Raw genomic sequence first — 22077 nt, forward strand, 5'->3', positions numbered from 1 at the left:
CGAATCAAAAATATTTAATCGCATGGTATATGAATACAGCTAAGAACATTAAAAATTACTTAAAAAACATGCGAGATCGAATTCCTTGTTCAACCCACCAGGTGACAAGGAGCCAAGTTGGTATATCCACCATGAATCACGTTTGCTAATGTCCCTGGTGTAGTTAGAGCCTCTCCAATTACGTTTTGGGGCTTCTAATCCCCAAAACCTCACACCCTGCGTACTTTGATTATGTGCGTTCTTAAAATGCACATATAAAAAGTGGCTATCAGATCCATTCTGCAAAAAAGCAGATAATAAAAGAACCCAAACACTCTGTAATTCAGTATAATTATGACAGACTGAAGGTGTAGTTTAACCACGTCTGTATAGAATTAGTGACAGTTGCTGACACCAATCAGTAGTGGGTGTGTTCCTCTGAATTCATGCAGCATATGACAAAAAGACCAAAGAAAAAGTGAATTCATAAATGAGGAACTTGCAAGAGTCGAATTAAATAATTAAATACTATTTATTGAAAAAGCTCACTATAAACACCAATCCAAAAATATCCTGAAAACACAGGTACCATCACCATTAAAAAAGACAAGACAGTCATGTGCAGACACAGATGGCCACCTATCACATCAACCACTCGCATGTAACATGTGAAGTCATTCAAAATAAATAAACATGAATGGTTTCAAAGTAAGAGGTACAAAACATTGCTGGAAGTCCTTATGGTAAAAAGGAGGGGCAGCAGATGATAAACAGTAAAAATTGGTTTGATGGTGAGTGGTTGTGATGACAGATCCGATCAACACTATATAGTGATCTGGAGGGCAGAAATAACCAGGGAGGGGGAGAGAGTGGTGAAGGGCCACGGTGGAAAGGCCCTGGATGGAGGGATGTATGGATGACTCAGCAGCGGCCTCAGAGCACAGGTGTGTGCAGACTTAAGGGATGGGGGTCTCTCTAGGCCGGGAATGGCTCACAAGACTGGAGGCTGGAAGGTGTAGGCGGAAGATGCAGGCAACTAAAGTTGGAGGAGCGGGGCTAGGCTATATGGCTAACTATGTGGAACGGATGCCGGGTAGTAGACACTGGGGATAACTGAGGATAACAGTCCCGGATCAGGGATGCAAAGAGGTAAGATCTCACCCAGTGTTGACTGCCGTCCATGTCAGGGAAGGAAGTTAAAGCTGTCACCGTCTCCTGCTTGTAAAGTGCCTTGTTGCTGGTAGTTCAATCCTGCAGAGGATCATCCGGAGTGTGCCTCCATCATTAGTAGCAGATGAGCAGTGAGGGGAGGTAAGCTCAAGTAGTTGCTGCGGGTAAGGTCCGAATGGCTTATGCCGCAGATTTCCCCTCGTATGGTTTCTGCGTGAGGATACAGACAGCCGCTTGATTCGCGGGTCAGTGTGATCGGAGCTGGTGGGCGGGTCTGTTGGTCAGCAGATACGCTACAGGCAGCGTGATGGCGTCATGCTGACGCGTTTCATCCGTAGATCGGATTTCATCAGAGCATGATGAAATCCGATCTACGGATGAAACGCGTCAGCACCATAATTTTTTTTGGTATGACAATAGGTTCTTCCTACAAATAAGGGGTGTAGCCATGGGCGCTAAATTCGCCCCGAGTGTAGCGAACCTGTACATGGCCAAATGGGAAGACGAGTCAGTGCAAATTGAGCAGTATGGAGATTTACTTCTATACAGGAGGTTCATAGATGATCTTTTGATCATATGGAAGGGGAGTGTGGAATCATTAACGGAATTGTTGGAGTCTATGAACAATAACGATCGAGGTATTTCTCTGACTTGGGAGATTAGTAGGGACCGTATACACTTTCTTGATTTGGAGATTGTGACTACAACCAGTGGTATTATTACGAGGTCCTTTTTTAAAACTACTGATCGCAACTCCTACATTCCTACTACCAGTTGCCATCACAAACCGTGGCTTAGTAATATCCCCAGAGGACAGTTCACAAGAATGAGGAGAAACTGCACACAAGAAGATGACTTTGATTCCCAAGCGGATAGATTAAAGAAAATGTTTCTAGATAAAGGTTACAAGGAAGAATTTTTAGAAAGAGAAAAAAGTTTGGTGAAGAATTTTAAGAGGGATGATTTGCTGAAGGATAAAAATATTACTGTGGGTGATGATGAATATGATGGGACCTGTATAGTTTTGGATTATTGTCTACAAAGTAAGGATGTAGAGAGAATTTTAAAGAAGTACTGGAATGTACTAAAACAGGACTGTCATTTAAGAGAATTGATAACTGACAAACCCAAGATCGTTTATAAAAGAGCGCCCTGTCTACGTGACCGATTAGTACATAATGTAGTAGAACCCCCCCCACCAAAACCCAAGATGTTCTGGGATCTAAAGGGCTTCTTTGGATGTGGGAGATGTTATAGTTGTGTCAGAGTACCATCTAACATTAAGAGAGTTAAAGAGTTCCACAACCCCCGAAATGGGCAAATATACAAGATAGATGACTTTGTTTCCTGTGATACTATTGGAGTGGTATATGCGATTCAATGCCCTTGCGATTTGTTTTATATTGGTCGCACTATTAGGGCTTTAAAAGACCGTATGGAGGAACATGTAAGGAACATACGGAATGGATCTGATAGTCACTTTTTATATGTGCATTTTAAGAACGCACATAATCAAAGTACGCAGGGTATGAGGTTTTGGGGATTAGAAGCCCCAAAACGTAATTGGAGAGGCTCTAACTACACCAGGGACATTAGCAAACGTGAATCATGGTGGATATACCAACTTGGCTCCTTGTCACCTGGTGGGTTGAACAAGGAATTCGATCTCGCATGTTTTTTAAGTAATTTTTAATGTTCTTAGCTGTATTCATATACCATGCGATTAAATATTTTTGATTCGCATATCGTGCAATCGATGGTCATATACTAGCTTGGCTTAGATCAGCTGGGGGATATATGTTGGTCTCGCCCAATTTAATCCCGCTATATGGTAATGCGTTTTTTAATCTATTTTATTGATTTTATGTTCACTGTAGATGTTCCATCATTATGATTAAGACCAGATTTCTGAGACCCTTATTTTACACTTCCCTCTCTATGTTCATTCCTACATATATAGGTTTTTACCTTAGATAGAGGGCATCAACCCCCCCTGATTTTGTTTGAGGTTACACCAGTTTCTTAAACAAAAATTAGTTTTTTAAGTAAAAAAAAAAAAAAAAAAATTTTTTAGAAAATTTTTTTTAGAGGAATTTTTTAATAAAGAATTTTTATGATTGTTTTTTTATTGAATATAGATTAATTTTATTATGATCATATAGATTGTTACTTCTCAACATGTATCCTTATGTATGCTGTCAGTTTATACTGTTAGAGGATAGGTAGCATATATACTCACTATGTCTGCATTTATAATATTCTTCTCATTAACCATCCTGAGATTGATATAGATTATGATTGTTACTACATTCGTTCTCATGTTTACAAATATTCACTATGTTCTGTGGGAATGCTGAGCGGTGTGAGTTTCGATTCCCCTCCTAGCTCCGTCCTGTGTATTTTCGTTATAGGATCAAATTTTACCCTTAGCTTTATATTATTAGAGAGATCGTAAAGGTTTATTTTCTCTGTGCTGTGATTAAGAAGAGCGGAGCCCATTACATTAATGTCTGCGGTCCCACGCAAAATGGCCGCTGATAGTGTTCTTAAACTGACTAAGAGGAGCGTAGCCCATCATATTAATATCCGCGTTCTCACGCAAAATGGCCGCTGTCAGTGTATTTAAACTACAGAGCGCCCGTCCAATCATATCCCCCTGATGAAGACACGTGACTCCCTGTGTCGAAGACGCGTAGGGGAGGGGCCAGGACGGAGCGATCAGCACAGAGCTGGGTTGTGGAGCTCTCACACCCCGCAGCACGCCGCACAGCCGTTTTTTCGCTTGTTATATTTGGTGCACATGAGCACCTTATAAATGTGAGTACCCCACTGTGGGGATTGGATGTCATTCTAATAAAATTATCTTACGGTATTATACTATATTAGCCTTTCTCTTTTCTATGATATGATGTGAGTGGAGCCATAACGAATCTGTTTGGGGAATCAGCTGTACCAATCACTGAGCCCAGGGGTGGCTCCAAAAGCGTGCATTGACACAATTAAACACTGTGTCACACGCTCCAAGGTGAGCGCAATCACATTGGGGGTCACCAAGGCACTTCACGGCATGTTTTTGGGCACGTTTGATTCAGTACTGGAACTTTTTCTTTAAAACATCACTAGTATATTGATTTTTGCCGGAACTTTGTCACTTCACGTTGTTGGATTGGAAGATTTTTTCCACGACTGTGATTTCAATACCACAATAAGGACGATTATAGTTCTATTTTTCTACACGTGTGATTTATTTATTTTATATGTGTTTTTTATTTTTTTTATTTTGTATCATTTTTTTCACCCTCACTTTTATAAGCACAGTGGACTTTTTGTGTGTTATATGTATAACACTTTTTCAGTATGCACACCCATTCAAGGATTTTTGGTATTTTACACATTTAATTACAGATGGTTTTAGATCTATATTGTCATGGTCATATCGCAAGATTTAGGTACGCTTTATATGCACATTGCACTTTGTGATTTAATGTACACGGCACTTTGGTGTACATGGTTATAAGATCTATACAGCAAGTGATTTGAGTTTTATACTCTTTGTGATTTGCACTTTATATTATTATTATTTTCGATTCACACTTAGGGTTTTAGTTACTCAGATATATCCCCAGGCGCAACGCATTCTTCATTTATAAAATAATGTATAATAGCTCAACATATCTTTCTGCGTTTACCTCACTCACATTATAGCCACCTTCATCTTCATGATTTTCAAGTACTACTGGATTTACCTTTTTGGGGTTCTGCAGATAACGTTTCCAGTTTTTTCTCCGGTGTCTCTGTATAGTAAAATAATGTATACTAGTTCAAATATCTTTCTATGATCACCCCACTCACAATATAACCCGCTTAATTTTATGACTTACAAGTACTATGAATATCTTACCTTTTTTGGGTTCCACAGATACCTTTTCTAATTTCTTCTCTGATATCTCTGAATAGTCAAATAATATGTAATAGTTCAAAATATCTTTTTGCATATGCCACACTAATATTGTAACAACCCTTTACAGTTTACAAATAGAGTACTAATGGGTGATTACCTTTCTTGGATTCTACAGTTACTTTTTCAGGTTTCATCTCTGGAGTCTCTGTATTGTAAAATAAGGATTAATAGTTAAAAATGTATTGCTGCATTTACCACATTTACAATATACCCACCTTTTCAATTTACAAATGTAATACTAATAAGTGATTACCTTTTTTGGTTTCCACAGATACCTTTTCCGGCTTCTTCTCTGGTGTCTCTGCATAGTAAAATCAGGTATAATAGTTAAAAATAGTTTCCTATGTTTACCTTGCTCACATTTTAACAACTCTTATGCTCTGTACACACGATAGGATTTTCCGATGGAAAATGTGTGATAGGACCTTGATGTTGGAAATTCCGACCGTGTGTAGGCTCCATCACACATTTTCCATAGGAGTTTCTGACACACAAAGTTTGAGAGCTTGCTATAAAATTTTCTGACAACAAAATCCATTGTCGGAAATTCCAATCGTGTGTACACAAATCCGACGCACAAAGTGCCATGCATGCTCCGAATAAATTAAGAGATGAAAGCTATTGGCTACTGCCTCGTTTATAGTCCCGACCTATGTGTTTTACGTCACTGAGTTCAGAACGATCGGATTTTCCGACAACTTTGTGTGACCGTGTGTATGCAAGACAAGTTTGAGCCAACATCCATTGGAAAAAATCCATGGATTTTGTTGTCGGAATGTCTGATCAATGTCCGACCGTGTGTATAGGGCACTACACATTACCAATGCAATACTAAAGAGTGATTACCTTTTTTGGATTCAGATGATACTTTTTCCAATTTCTTCTCTGGTGTCTCTATATAGTAAAATAACATGTAATAGTTTAAAACATCTTTCTGTGTTTACTCCTATCACATTGTAATCACTTTTCAAAACTTAAAAGTACTGAGTTATGTACTAATTAGTTACCGTATTTATCGGCGTATAACACGCACCGGCGTATAACACGCACCTCAATTTAGGAGGGAATTTTAAGGAAAAAAAACTTTTAGGAGGGAAGTTGAAGGGAAAAAAACTTACATTTAAATGCCCATCATTGCAGCCTTCTCAGTGCAGCCTTGCCCCAGTCCAGCCTTGCCCAGTGCAGCCTTGTCAGTGCAGCCTTGTCAGTGCAGCCTTGCCAGTGCAGCCATGTCAGTGCAGCCTTGCCAGTGCAGCCTTGCCAGTGCAGCCATGTCAGTGCAGCCTTGCTAGTGCAGCCATGTCAGTGCAGCCATGTCAGTGCAGCCTTGCTAGTGCAGCCATGTCAGTGCAACCTTGTCAGTGCAGCCTTGCTAGTGCAGCCATGTCAGTGCAGCCATGTCAGTGCAGCCTTGCTAGTGCAGCCATGTCAGTGCAGCCATGTCAGTGCAGCCATGTCAGTGCAGCCTTCCCCAGTGTCCAGTCCAGCCTTGCCCCAGTCCAGCCTTGCCCCAGTCCAGCCTTGCTGAAGCCTGTGAGCTTCAAAATCGCCGACCGCGATTTGAAAATGGCGCCGCCGGCGCCGAAATACACAGAGCCGGTCCTCAGCTCTTCTCGGCGGCTCTCGTTTACTTTCGGTTCCACTCGGACGGTGAGCGGAGCTATCCGAAACTAGCCGAGTATACTCGGCTAGGTTCGGGCGGCGCTCGAGTGAAACCGAAAGCTGCCGAGAAGAGCCGAGGACCGGCACTGTGTATTTGGGCGCCGGCGGCGCCATTTTCAAATCGCGGTCAGCGATTTTTTAATTCTGACAGGTCAGGATCGCAGGGGATCGGCGTATAACACGCACCCGCGATTTTCCCCTGATTTTAAGGGGAAAAAAGTGCGTGTTATACGCCGATAAATACGGTATTTACATTTTTTGGGTTCCACAGATAACCCTTTCTAGTTTCTTTTCTGTGTTTATTTGTAAAAAAAACAATTTTATACCTTACAAATTCAAAACTGATGAGTGCTTTACCTTGTTTTCCTTCCAGAGATACCTTTTCTTGTTTCTTCTCTGGTGTTTCTGCATAGTAAAATAAGGTGAAATCATTCAAAATACCCTTCTGCGTTTGCTCCACTCACATTCTAACCAGCTTCACCTTCACAATATACAAGTACTATGAATGATTTACCTTTTTTGGGTTCTACGCTTACCTCGCTCACATTTTACTAACTCTTACATGTTACCAATGCAATACTAATGAGAGATTAGGTTTGATAGGTACTTTTTCTAGTTTCTTCTCTGGTGTCTCTATATAGTAAAATAAGTTCAAAATATCTTTCTGTGTTTACTCCACTCACATTAGAACCACCTTCACAACTTACAAGAACGATGAGTGAGTTACCTTTTTTGGGTTCCACGGATAACTTTTTGTTTCTTCTCCATGTTTACTCAAAAATAATTTCCTTTGATAACTTACATATGCAATACTGGTAAGTGATTACCTTTTTTTGGTTCTGCAGAAACTTTTTCCAATTTCTTCTCTGGGGTCTCTGCATAGTAAAATAAGATTTAATAGTTCAAAATATATTTCATTTACTCCATTCACATTATTACCACCTTCATGACTTACAAATACTGATGAATGGTTACCTTTTCTGAGTTCTTCAAATTCTTTTTCTGGTTTCTTCTCTGGTGTCTCTGTATTGTAAAATAAGGATTAACAGCTCAAAATATTTTCTCCTAACCTTCCTTTAGACATTAGACCACCTTCACAACTTACAAGTATAAACCTAATGAGTGATTTACCTTTTTTGATTACCACTGATACCTTTTCTAGTTTCTTCTCTGGTGTCTCTGCATAGTAAACAATTGTAAATTATTTCAACATACCTTTCTGCGCTTACCTCACTGACTTTATAATCACCTTCAGCTTCATGACTTACAAATACTATGAGTAAATGACCTTTTTGGGGTTCCACAGATACCTTTTCTAGTATCTTCTCTGGTGTATTAGCAAAATAAAATAAGGTATAATAGTTCAAAATATCTTTGTGCATTTTGGAAACAAAAATAAAGTGCGCAACCACAAATAAGCACAGTGATCATAAATGATTATAAACAAATGATAAAGTCCACATCAGAAATATACATTTTAGGATAAATAAAGTCTATATGTATTTAGTGCCAAGTATGGATATCCGTGATATTCAGCACTGCATATTCTTACTTCAGAAAGGGAAAGATTTAAATAGCCTCTTACCAGACAGGATGGACCCCAAGTTATAGGGATCTAATATGCTTGTTAACAAAGTAGCCACCTGCGATATCCTCCTCTGTTGGCTCAGCTTCCTTCCCCAGTAATGATAGATCCCCCAAAATCTTCAGGAAAAATATTCAAAGGTATCCAGATCCATCGATAAATTAGTTCAATGCCCCTCAGCATGTATAGCAAGTATGAAATTCAAAAAAGGGGGAGAAACCTTATAGTGCAGTAGAAACAAACGTTTTATTTTCCAATATCATTGCACATTACAATAGCGTAACATATCCAGATTAGCACAGCCGCAGACCTATTTCCCTGCTGGCTGTAACCTGGTGACGTCACAGATTACTGCTCCACCCGCCGTGTTTCCCTGTAAGAAGCATCAACTGGGAACGGAGGAGATCATGAGTCACTCATCACATAATTTATACTGAACTGGGCAGGCGGGACACCGGAAGTAATTAATTGATACAAGCTCCCCCGGGGGTCACCCGAGAAGACCAAATTAATGCAATTCACAGCACAAATTTAAATACTAAAAATGTATTACATACAATATAAATAAAGACACAATACAATATAAGCCTTCTAATGTTAAAATAATAATTTAAAATATCTACCTTCAATACAAACATCACATAATTGTTAGGATATTGCTAATTAGTAAAAAAAAACATCTGTAAATGCCAATACCTATCATTAGGGATGAGCCGAACACCCCCCTGTTCGGTTCGCACCAGAACATGCGAACAGGAAAAAAGTTCGTTCGAACACGCGAACACCGTTAAAGTCTATGGGACACGAACATGAATAATCAAAAGTGCTAATTTTAAAGGCTAATATGCAAGTTATTGTCATAAAAAGTATTTGGGGACCTGGGTCCTGCCCCAGGGGACATGGATCAATGCAAAAAAAAGTTTTAAAAACGGCCGTTTTTTCAGGAGCAGTGATTTTAATAATGTTTAAAGTCAAACAATAAAAGTGTAATATCCCTTTAAATTTCGTACCTGGGGGGTGTCTATAGTATGCCTGTAAAGGGGCGCATGTTTCCTGTGTTTAGAACAGTCTGACAGCAAAATGACATTTTGAAGGAAAAAACTCATTTAAAACTACCCGCGGCTATTGCATTGCCGACAATACACATAGAAGTTCATTGATAAAAACGTCATGGGAATTCCCCAAAGGGGAACCCCGAACCAAAATTAAAAAAAAAAAATGACGTGGGAGTCCCCCTAAATTCCATACCAGGCCCTTCAGGTCTGGTATGGATATTAAGGGGAACCCCGGCCAAAATTTAAAAAAAAAAATGACGTGGGGTTCCGGGTCTGGTATGGATTTTAAGGGGAACCCCGCGCCGAAAAAAAACAAAAAAAAACGGCGTGGGGTCCCCCCAAAAATCCATACCAGACCCTTATCCGAGCACGCAACCTGGCAGGCCGCAGGAAAAGAGGGGGGACGAGAGTGCGCCCCCCCTCCTGAACCGTACCAGGCCACATGCCCTCAACATTGGGAGGGTGCTTTGGGGTAGCCCCCCAAAACACCTTGTCCCCATGTTGATGAGGACAAGGGCCTCATCCCCACAACCCTGGCCGGTGGTTGTGGGGGTCTGCGGGCGGGGGGCTTATCGGAATCTGGAAGCCCCCTTTAACAAGGGGACCCCCAGATCCCGCCCCCCCCTGTGTGAAATGGTAAGGGGGTACAGAAGTACCCCTACCATTTCACTAAAAAACTGTCAAAAATGTTAAAAATGACAAGAGACAGTTTTTGACAATTCCTTTATTTAAATGCTTCTTCTTTCTTCTATCTTCCTTCATCTTCTGGTTCTTCTGGTTCTTCTGGCTCTTCTGGTTCTTCCTCCGGCGTTCTCGTCCAGCATCTCCTCCGCGGCGTCTTCTATCTTCTTCTCCTCGGGCCGCTCCGCACCCATGGCATGGGGGGAGGCTCCCGCTCTTCTCTTCTTCTTCATCTTCTTCTCTTCTTCTCTTCTTCTCTTCTTCATTTTCTTCTCCGGGCCGCTCCACATCCATATTGGCATGAAGGGAGGCTCCCGCTGTGTGACGGCGCTCCTCGTCTGACAGTTCTTAAATAACGGGGGGCGGGGCCACCCGGTGACCCCGCCCCCCTCTGACGCACGGAACATGACGGGACTTCCCTGTGGCATTCCCCGTGACGTCACAGGGAAGTCCCCCACCCCCCGTTATTTAAGAACTGTCAGATGAGGAGTGCCGTCACACAGCGGGAGCCTCCCGCCATGCTAGCATGTGTGAGGAGCGGCCCGGAGAAGAAAATGAAGAAGAGAAGAAAAGAAGAAGAGAAGAAGATGAAGAAGAAGAAAAGAGCGGGAGCCTCCCCCCATGCCATGGGTGCGGAGCGGCCCGAGGAGAAGAAGATAGAAGACGCCGCGGAGGAGATGCTGGACGAGAACGCCGGAGGAAGAACCAGAAGAGCCAGAAGATGAAGGAAGATAGAAGAAAGAAGAAGTATTTAAATAAAGGAATTGTCAAAAACTGTCTCTTGTCATTTTTAACATTTTTGAGAGTTTTTTAGTGAAATGGTAGGGGTACTTTTGTACCCCCTTACCATTTCACACAGGGGGGGGGCCGGGATCTGGGGGTCCCCTTGTTAAAGGGGGCTTCCAGATTCCGATAAGCCCCCCGCCCGCAGACCCCCACAACCACCGGCCAGGGTTGTGGGGATGAGGCCCTTGTCCTCATCAACATGGGGACAAGGTGTTTTGGGGGGCTACCCCAAAGCACCCTCCCAATGTTGAGGGCATGTGGCCTGGTACGGTTCAGGAGGGGGGGGCCGCACTCTCGTCCCCCCCTCTTTTCCTGCGGCCTGCCAGGTTGCGTGCTCGGATAAGGGTCTGGTATGGATTTTTGGGGGACCCCATGCCGTTTTTTTTTTTTTTTTGCGCGGGGTTCCCCTTAAAATCCATACCAGACCTGAAGGGTCTGGTATGGAATTTAGGGGGAACCCCACGTCATTTTTTTTTTTAAATTTTGGCCGGGGTTCCCCTTAATATCCATACCAGACCTGAAGGGCTTGGTATGGAATTTAGGGGGACTCCCACGTCATTTTTTTTTTTTAATTTTGGTTCGGGGGTTCCCCTTTGGGGAATTCCCATGCCGTTTTTATCAATGAACTTCTATGTGTATTGTCGGCAATGCAATAGCCGCGGGTAGTTTTAAATGAGTTTTTTCCTTCAAAATGTCATTTTGCTGTCAGACTGTTCTAAACACAGGAAACATGCACCCCTTTACAGGCATACTATAGACACCCCCCAGGTACGAAATTTAAAGGGATATTACACTTTTATTGTTTGACTTTAAGCATTATTAAAATCACTGCTCCTGAAAAAACGGCTGTTTTTAAAACTTTTTTTTGCATTGATCCATGTCCCCTGGGGCAGGACCTGGGTCCCCAAACACTTTTTATGACAATAACTTGCATATTAGCCTTTAAAATTAGCACTTTTGATTTCTCCCATAGACTTTTAAAGGGTGTTCCGCGGCATTCGAATTTGCCGCGAACACCCCAAATTGTTCGCTGTTCGGCGAACTTGCGAACAGCCAATGTTCGAGTCGAAATGAGTTCGACTCGAACTCGAAGCTCATCCCTACCTATCATTAAAATGAACCAAAAAATAAAAATTCATTAAAATTCTAAAACCTTAGCATATATATATATATTGAATAGTTACCAATATCACCTATAACATTAACTCCCAACATGCTCTCCATTTTTTACAATAGTTACTATTCTAGGATAAATTTCCAAAATAGACCATTTGTGGATACAAATACATCTACTCCGTTCGGCAGCCTATAGAATCGGGGCATATACATGCATCCAGATCTGTACATGGGATAGAATATTACAATGCCCCAGATTAATAACTTTTTGATCCCTGTTATATTTTCTAATATTATTAACTGTTATTAATATAACTGTTCATATCCCATTCTACATTCAATGTATGACTGGAGGTCAAAAATCCATCTTGTTTCTCTCTGTGAGATATGCCTCTTAAGATTTTTGCCTCTCCAGTTACATGTATAATTTTTAATGGCAATAACCTGTAAAGAAGAATGGTTTCTACCGTGACATTCCCGAAAATGTCTGGATACATTATGGCCAATTAATCCTTTACGGATGTTGGATAGATGTTCACCAATTCTAATATTCAATGCCCGCATGGTTCTCCCAATGTATTGGAGACCACACGGACAGATCAGCAAGTAGATGATATGATCTCATATTTTTTGGATGTAATATTAGATGAAAAGGATGAAGTTCTAATAGTTCTAGATGTTCTACACACCCTTTACACCTTTTACACGGAAAAAAAAATTTAGGTTTCCAAACATGCTAACCTTAGGGGAGGGGGATTAACTACACTTGGTGCCAGTGTGTCTTTTAATGTATTGCTTTTCCTAAAAATGACACTAGGTTTATCCGGAAGTTTGGAGCCAAGGATCCTATCATTTTTTAGAATCTGCCAATGCTTTTTAATTATCTTATTAACCCACCAATACTGGGAGGAAACAAATTATCAATAATAATTATTGCTCAATGAAGATAATTAACAAATTATCATCATTGAGTGCTTTATCTTTGGTGACCAGCAGATGACTTCTATCCATATTCAGGACTTTATCCAATTTTTGATCTAAATTTCCCTGATTATAGCCTTTTTCAATGAATCGTTGTTTTAAAACTTCAACTTGTAGTGCGAAATCCCCTGTTTTAGAGCAATTTCTGCTAATTCATTGGAACTGGCCCTTTGATATGGACTTAAACCAACAAGGATGATGGCAGCTTTCTAATGGGATAAAACCATTCCTGTCAGTATATTTAAAATAAGTCTTTGTCAGCAGTTGGTCCTGTTCTTTAAAAATAACCAAATCTAAAAAGGAAACAGAGGATGCACTATAATCATAAATAAAACTGATCCCCCATTGATTGTAGTTCAAATATTTCATAAATTCATGTAGTGATTCTATGTCCCCTTTCCATAAAAAGAAGGCGTCATCAATATAGCGATGCCAAAAAAGGAGAGAGTCACTGCATGAAAACGAAAAATCATTTTTCCACAGCTTAGCCAATTTGTTTATGGCTCTATGGGAAAACGATTTTTTGTTTTCATGTGGTGACTCTCGTTACCTTTTTTGGTGTCGCTATATTGATGATGCCTTCTTTTTATGGAAAGGGGACGTAGAGTCACTACATGAATTTATGAATTATCTGAACTCCAATCAATGGGGGATCAGTTTTACTTATGATTAGGGAAGGGCCGAATGGACCCCTGTTAGGATCGCACCAGAACTTTCAAACACCGCGAAAGTTCAGACCCGAATATCAAACCCCATTAAAGTCAATGGGACCCCAACGTCAAAAATCAAAAGTGTCCATTTTGAAGGCTTATATGCAAGTATTTGGGCATACAATGGTTATAGGGGTCTGGGTCCTGCCCTGGGGGACATGTATCAATAAAAAAAAGTTTGTGAAAAACTTAAATTTTAACCGGTTTCCGACCGCCTTGCGTACATATACTGTAACACATGCGTGTGGCCAGGAGCAGCGATCACTGCTGGTCATGTGCAATCGCATCCACAAGTGCCAACACAGGGATTTGTGTGTGTAAACACACAAATCCCTATGCTGTCAAAAGAGAGGAGACATGTTGTTTGTTCTTAGTAAGTAGGAACAGCAAAAAGTCTCCTCTCCTACTCAGTCCTATCCCCATACAGTTAGAACACACTGAGGGAACACACATTTAACCCCTTGATATCCCCTTAGTGTTAACCCCTTTCCTACCAGTGTCATTTACACAGTAATCAGTGCCTTTTTTATAGCACTAATCACTGTATAAATGTCAATGGTTCCAAAAATCTCAAAAGTGTCTGATCTGTCCGCCGCAGTGTCGCAATAATACTAAAAATCACAGATCAATGCCATTACTAGTAAAAAAAAAAAAGAAAAAAGAAAAATGTCATAAAAATGCCATAAATCTTTCCCATAATTTGTAGACACTATAACTTTTGCGCAAACCAATCAATATACGCTTCTTGCAATTTTTTTACCAAAAATATGTAGAAGAATATATATTGGCCTAAACTGATGAAGAAATTTGTTTTTTAAAAACATTTTTAGGGATATTTATTATAGCAAAAGGTAAAATTTTTTTTTTCAAAATTGTCGCAGTTTTTTTGTGTATAGCACAAAAAATAAAAACCATAGAGGTGGTAAAATAGCACCAAAAGAAAACTCAATTTGTGGGGAAAAAAAAGAAGCAAATTTTGTTTGGGTACAGCATTGCATGACCATGCAATCACCAGTTAAATTGACACCGTGCCAAATTGTAAAAAGTTCTCTGGTCAGGAAGGGGGAAAAACCTTCCGGGGCTGAAGTGATAAATGAGTAGTGATTTTTTTGATTTTTAAAGTGAAAGCATAAAAATGAAAAAATCCTTCCAATATAGTGCCTGGGGGGTCCACTTAGTCCACCTGTAAAGTGGCAGATCTGTACCATATCTAGAATCTGCTGCAGCAATAATTGCATTTATAAAGCCAAAAAATACATTTTCCCTGCAAGCTGCCTTTATTTTGCTCAGCAACAGCTGGGGAGCCAGTGAGTATGATGAGGCCACAATGTATTGCACTGGGAACAAGATTAGAGATTTTTTGGATACATTCTGGTGTCACTTTGACTTTGGATAGAAGTAACGGGTGCTTAAAAATTGGTCTTTGGGTGTCGTGGCACCTTCCCACCGTAACCTTATAGAGGTACTCTTAATGAAAGCAAGAATTGGGCTTGCTTAAAAATTGCAATGACATGCACCTGTTAAACAGGTGCAGAAAAAAGACTCTTTGGGTGTCGGGGGCGCCTTCCAATTGTAACCTGATAGAGGTGCTCTTGATGAAGGCAAAAAAAAATTGCAGTGATATGCACCTGTCAAACAGGTGCTAAAAAATTGGTCTTTAGGTGTTAATTGTGTCCATGAAACCTATACCAAAAACATTCTTCTAGGTGAAATGATTGAACACTCTTAAAGCTAGGCAGCCTCGAAGTCCTGCAGAGATTCAACATGCCAAAAAGACTTAATTAGTGACATTGACATCAGGGACATTATAGCTGGTAATCCAGGACTGATTCATTTTTATAAAAGTCAAACGGTCAACGGAGTCTGTGGACATAGGCTTTCTATGATAAGTAATGAAACCTCCTGCAGCACTGAATGCCCGTTCTGAAAGCGGGCTGGATGGAGGGCAGCCCAACAACTCATCAGCATACTGGGCAAGTTCTGGCCAGTGGTCTATTCTCATGACCCAGTGGATCATAAGTTGGAAAGCTCTCCATCTCTGTTTTGGCCCCGCGGTAATTGTCCACCATGTGATGCAGACGCTGCTGATGGAATGTGGAAGCTGACAGCCCTGGGCGGCGAGGACTAAAGAAATTCTCAAATGCCTCACTTAGGTGGACGCCTTCTCCAATGCTCCTCTCTTGACCAACAGAAGACTCAAACCATGTTTTCCATGACACTGTAACCTACTGAAGTCAGGAAAAAGTTCAATAAAATCCTCTTTAACATGTCCTCAAGAGATTTTATCTTCCACACTCTCTGTGGGGACAGGATGAGTTCTGAGACTTTCCCCTTATAACGGTGGTCAAGGAGGGTTGCCAACCAGTAATCATCCTTCACCTTTATACCACATATTTTTGGGTCCTTTTGCAGGCTTTGAAGCATGAGGTTGCCCATGCATCTCAAATTTGCAGAGGCTTGAGAAGCCTCCTCGGGGTTACTCAGGATGACAGCATCTGGAACTTCCTCCTCCCAGCCACGTGCTACTCCCAAGGGTCCTGGGGTTGGAAATCCATCGGTTACAGATTGACGCATGTCTTCCTCTTCTTCGAAGCCTATGAAAGTGCCAGAATCCTCCTCCTCATCCTCCTCCCCTCTCTCCTCCTGTGTGTTCTGTGACATAGGAATGATGGTGTCTGCATAAAGTGGCCCTTGAGAAGAAAGGAAGTCCTCCTCTTCCTCCTGCTGCTCTGCCTCCAGTACCCTGTCCAGAGTCTGCTCCAGTAGGAACACAACAGAGATTGTCTCACTGATGCATGCACTGATGCATGCACTGTCATGGTTCACCATCCTTGTGGCCTCCTCAGATGGTGACAATACAGTGCATTTATCCTTAATGATCAGCCATTGGTTTGGGGAACAAAAGCTGAGGCGGCCTGAGCCTGTCGTTGTGCTGTATTCACACAGGTATTCATTGACAGCCCTCTGCTGCATGTATAGCTGCTGCAGCATTGACAAAGTCAAGTTCCATCTTGTGGGCATGTCACAAATCAGGTGGTTTATGGGCAGTTGGATTACATACTGGATTTCAGCCAACCGAACATTGGCTGTGTATGACCGCCTGAAATGGCTACAGACTCTTCTGGCCAGCTTTAGCACATCTTGCAACCCTGGGTATGTATTTAGGAAATGCTGCACCATCAAATTGAGGACATGTGTCAACTTTCCCTGTCTAAGGGCGGACAGGAGGTTTGAGCCATAATCGCACACCACCATTCCTGGCTCCAGCTGGTGGGGTGTGAACCACCTCTGGACCTGTCCCTGCAGAGCTGCAAGAATCTCTCCTCCGGTGTGGTTCCTGTCTCCTAAACACACCAGCTGAAGCACTGCATGGCACCCTTTAGCCTGACTCTGGGAATAGCCCTTTAAACGCTTAGGGGGTACCTGATACACCTGATAGGACAATTTTGCAGAGGAGGGCTTGGAGGTGACTGAACAGAGCCCTGTTCTATCTCTCTCCATCCCGAAATCACACTGAAAATGGCTAAAATTAGAAGAAAGATCTTGCGAGCCACAAACGGACCAATGCCTATAAAATAGAGATGATGATAATAAGCAGCTGCAAATGCAGATCACGTTTCATAACCGTGCAGTAGTGAAATAAATAAATAAATGTGTTGCACTAGAAAAAATAAATATGTATCCAAAGTGTATAATTCAAAAATAAATCTATAGGTGACGAATACAAAAATAAATACCAATAAATAATGAACAATAAATTCTCAAGTGACAGTCCGTGATAAAAAATGAATTATTAAAGCGCCGAGTGCATAAATAATAAGGCTGGAACCAAAGTGCATACATATACTGTAGAAGTGCACAATACTTCCACATAAAACATTATAAATGGAAGTTCATATGTGATGGATGTAAAATATCAAATATATAACACAGTGTCCATCAGTGGTGTCATCCAGCATGCTCATCCAATGTGTGTAACTGCAAAACTATGCTTCGGTGCACTCCAGTGACCCCCCAAAAGCTTATGCGCTCACCTCAGAGCATGTGACACAGTAGCTAAACTATGTCTAAACACGCTTTGGAGTCACCCCTGGGCTCTATAATGAAGTGCAGGTGCTGATCTCCAGCTGGTTCAGTCAGTACCGCTCCAAACCATAAATAAGAAAAAACTCAATAGTGTAATAACGCAAGGATTTATTTGAAAAACACACTCCCCACAACGGGGTACTCACATTGCACAGGTGCGTAAGTGCACCATTCTATTCCAGGCTTTCAAATGATAAAAGACCGCTGATATGGCGTGTAGTATGGTATGCTCATCTCCTTAATTCACCTCCGTGCTGTCAGCTCCGTCCCGGCCCCTTGCCTACGCGTGTTCGACACAGGGCTCACGTGTCTTCATCAGGGGGTTATAATTGGACGGGTGCTTTATGATCCAGATATAGCAACAGCGGCCATTTTGCCATGGACCACAGACATTATAAAAGCTGAAGCCCATTACTATAATGTCTGCAGTCCATGGCAAAATGGCTGCCGTTGCTATATCTGGATTTATTTATTTATTACACTGAAAATGGCAGCTATTGAAAGAATACTTTTATACTGTGGGGCAGGAATGAGCCATGATTGGATAAAGTTATGATGATAGTGTCCAATCATGACTCTGACAGTGCTCTGTGCCCTGACTGGCTGAAGCTTTCACTGCTTCAGTCAATCAGGGCTTGCAATGCACTGTTCAGCACTGCAATGCATTGTGGTCGGTTGGGGGGCGAACAAATTGTCGAATGACCCGTTTGCTCTGAGGTTCGCCGATTGACAGAACAATGAAAGTTCGGCCCGAACTTATGATTGGGCCGAACTGTTCACCAATCCCTACTTGATGATTATAGTGCATCCTCTGTTTCCTTTTTAGATTTGGTTATTTTTAAAGAACAGGATCAACTGCTGACAAAGACTTTTTTTAAATCTACTGACAAAAATGGTTTTATCCCATTAGAAAGCTGCCATCATCCTAGCTGGCTTAAGGCCATACCAAAGGGCCAGTTCCAGCAAATTAGAAAAAATTGCTCTAAAACAGGGGATTTCACACTACAAGCTGAAGTTTTAAAACAATGATTCATTGAAAAAGGCTATATGCAAGGAAAATTTAGATCAAGAATTGGATAAAGTCCTGAATATGGATAGAAGTCACCTGCTAGTCACTAAAAATAAAGCACTCAATGACGATAATTCGTTTGAGTGGGCTTTCATCACCACCCTTTCCTTCCAGTATTGGTGGGTTAATAAGATAATTAAAAAGCATTGGCAGATTTTAAAAAATGATAGGATCCTTGGCTCCAAACTTCCTGGTAAACCTAGTGTCATTTTTAGGAAAAACAATACATTAAAAGACACACTGGCACCAAGTGTAGTTAATCCCCCTCCCCTAAGGTTAGCATGTTTGGAAACCTAAATGTTTTTTTTCCATGTAAAAGGTGTAAAGGGTGTGTAGAACATCTAGAACTATTAGAACTTCATCCTTTCCATCTAATATTACATCCAAAAAATATGAGATTGATGATTTTATTACCCGTGGTACAATAGGGGTCATCTACTTGCTGATCTGTCCGTGTGGTCTCCAGTATGTTGGGAGAACCACGCGAGCATTGAATATTAGAATTGGTGAACATCTATCCAACATCCATAAAGGATTCATTGGCCATAGTGTATCCAGACATTTCTGGGAATGTCACAGTATAAACCATTCTTCTTTACAGGTTATTGCCATTGAAAAATACACATGTAATGGGAGAGGCAAACATCTTCACGAGAAACTCGATGGATTTTTGACCTCCAGTCATACATTGAACGTAGAATGGGATATTAACTGTTATATTAATAACAGTTAATAATATTAGAAAATATATCAGGGATCAAAGTTATTAATCTGGGGTATGGTAATATTCTATCCCATGTACAGATCTGGATGCATGTATCTGCCCCGGTTCTATAGGCTGCCAAACGAGTAGATGTATTTGTATCCACAAATGGTCTATTTTGGATATTTATCCTAGACTAGTAACTATTGTATAAATAGAGAGCATGTTGGGGGTTAACTTTATAGGTGACATTGGTAACTATTCAATATATATAGGCTAAGGTTTTAGAACTTTAATGAATTTAATTTTTTTGGTTAATTTTAATGATAGGTATTGGCATTTACAGATGTTTTTTATACTAATTAGCAATATCCTAACAATTATGTAAAGTTTGCATTGAAAGTAGTTATTTTAAATGATTATTTTAACATTAGAAGGATTATATTGTATTATGTCTTTATTTATATTGTATGCAATATGTTTTTAGCATTTAAATTTGTGCTGTGAATTGCAATAATTTGGTCTTCTCAGGTGACACTGGGGAACCTTGTATCAATTAGTTACTTCAGGTGTCCCGCCTGCCCAGTTCAGTATAAAGTATGTGGTGAGTGAAGTCTCATGATCGTCTCCGTTCCCAGTTGATGCTTCTTACAGGGAAACCCGTCGGGTAGAGAAGTAATCTGTGACGTCATCACGTTACAGCCAGCAGGGAATCAGGTCTGTGGCTGTGTTTATTTGGATATGCTACGCTATTGTAATGTGCAATGATATTGGAAAATAAAACTTTTGTTTCTGCTGCACTATGAAGTTTCTCCCCCTTTTTTCATACTTGCTATATATGCTGGAGAGCATTGAACTAATTTATTGGTGGATCTGGATACCTTTGAATATTGTTCCTGAAGATTTTGGAGGAGCTATCCTTAATGGGGAAGGAAGTTTTTGCAGCTGAGCCGACAGAGGAGAATATCACAGGTGGCCACTTTGTTAACAAGCGTGTTAGAATCCCTATAACTTGGGGTCCATCCTGTTTGTTAAGAGGCTATTTAAATCTTTCCCTTTCTGAAGTAAGAATATGCAGCGCTGAATATCACGGATATCCATGCTTTGCACTGAATACATATGAACTTTATTAATTCACCTAAAATTTATATTTCTGAAGTGGACTTTATCATTGGTTTGTAATCATTTATGATTACTATGCTTATTTGTGGTTGCACACTTTATTTTTATTTACATATAGCGGAATTGAGTATTCAGAATCTTTTGAATTTGCAGCACCAATTAATTAATTAATAATAATTTTTTTTTTCATGCAAATGCAGTACTATGAGTTATTTACATTTGTTGGGTTCCATAATTACCTTTTGTAGTTTCTTTTCGGTGTTTACTCACACATAATTTTTTTTTTACCTTACCAATGCAATACTGAAGAGTGATTACCTTTTTTGGGTTCTGCAGATACTTTTTCAGGTTTCTTCTCTGGAGTCTCTGCATAGTAAAAAAAATTGTGATATATAAGTGCAGCGCTTCAACAACTTGTGCATAAAATAATAAATGGATAACAAACAATCTGTTAAAAGAAACATAAATAGGCAATGTGAAAGTTGCATAGTTACATAGTAGGTGAGGTTGAAAAAAGACACAAGTCCATCAAGTCCAAACTATGTGTGATTATGTGTCAGTATTACATTGTATATCCCTGTATGTTGCTGTCATTATCTAATAGTTTCTTGAAGCTATCGATGGTTCCCGCTGAGACCACCGCCTGTGGAAGTGAATTCCACATCCTTGCCGCTCTTACAGTAAAGAACCCTCTACGTAGTTTAAGGTTAAACCTCTTTTCTTCTAATTTTAATGAGTGGCCACGAGTCTTGTTAAACTCTCTTCTGTGAAAAAGTTTTATTTCTATTGTGAGGTCACCAGTACGGTATTTGTGTATTGAAATCATTTCCCCTCTCAAGCGTCTCTTCTTCAGAGAGAATAAGTTCAGTGCTCGCAACCTTTCCTCATAACTAAGATCCTCCAGACCCTTTATTAGCTTTGTTGCCCTTCTTTGTACTCGCTCCATTTCCAGTACATCCTTCCTGAGGACTGGTGCCCAGAACTGGACAGCATACTCTAGGTGCAGCCTGACTAGAGTCTTGTAGAGCAGGAGAATTATCGTTTTATCTCTGGAGTTGATCCCCTTTTTAATGCATGCCAATATTCTGTTTGCTTTGTTAGCAGCAGCTTGGCATTGCATGCCATTGCTGAGCCTATCATCTACTAGGACCCCCAGGTCCTTTTCCATCCTAGATTTCCCCAGAGGTTCTCCCCCCAGTGTATAGATTGTATTCATATTTTTGCCACCCAAATGCATTATTTTACATTTTTTTACATTGAACCTCAATTGCCATGTAGTTGCCACACCATTAATTTGTTAAGTTCATTGCAACAACAGCAAAAATCCTTTGGTGAGCCAAACACATAAGGTGCAAATCCTCAGTGTGACAAGAAATTCTGTGATTTCACCACGTGTCTAACACCAAGAATC

At 40.6% G+C, this 22077-nt stretch overlaps 1 protein-coding gene across 1 annotated transcript in view; it reads right to left on the reverse strand.

Moving 5' to 3' along the window:
• The window catches only part of LOC141141258 (uncharacterized), a 191424-nt gene that overhangs the window by 169323 nt on the left and 24 nt on the right, over nucleotides 1-22077 (reverse strand). The window contains exons 2-11 of the mRNA XM_073628938.1: nucleotides 20985-21032; nucleotides 7904-7951; nucleotides 7748-7795; nucleotides 7600-7647; nucleotides 7130-7177; nucleotides 5957-6004; nucleotides 5364-5411; nucleotides 5208-5255; nucleotides 5051-5098; nucleotides 4896-4943 (exon numbers count right to left, since the gene is read on the reverse strand). Of these exons, the coding sequence (XP_073485039.1) occupies nucleotides 4896-4943; nucleotides 5051-5098; nucleotides 5208-5255; nucleotides 5364-5411; nucleotides 5957-6004; nucleotides 7130-7177; nucleotides 7600-7647; nucleotides 7748-7795; nucleotides 7904-7951; nucleotides 20985-21032 (480 nt within the window). The remainder of the gene's footprint in view (nucleotides 1-4895; nucleotides 4944-5050; nucleotides 5099-5207; nucleotides 5256-5363; nucleotides 5412-5956; nucleotides 6005-7129; nucleotides 7178-7599; nucleotides 7648-7747; nucleotides 7796-7903; nucleotides 7952-20984; nucleotides 21033-22077) is intronic.

Source organism: Aquarana catesbeiana, linkage group LG04, assembly GCF_042186555.1.
Source record: "Aquarana catesbeiana isolate 2022-GZ linkage group LG04, ASM4218655v1, whole genome shotgun sequence".
Lineage (NCBI taxonomy): Eukaryota > Metazoa > Chordata > Amphibia > Anura > Ranidae > Aquarana > Aquarana catesbeiana.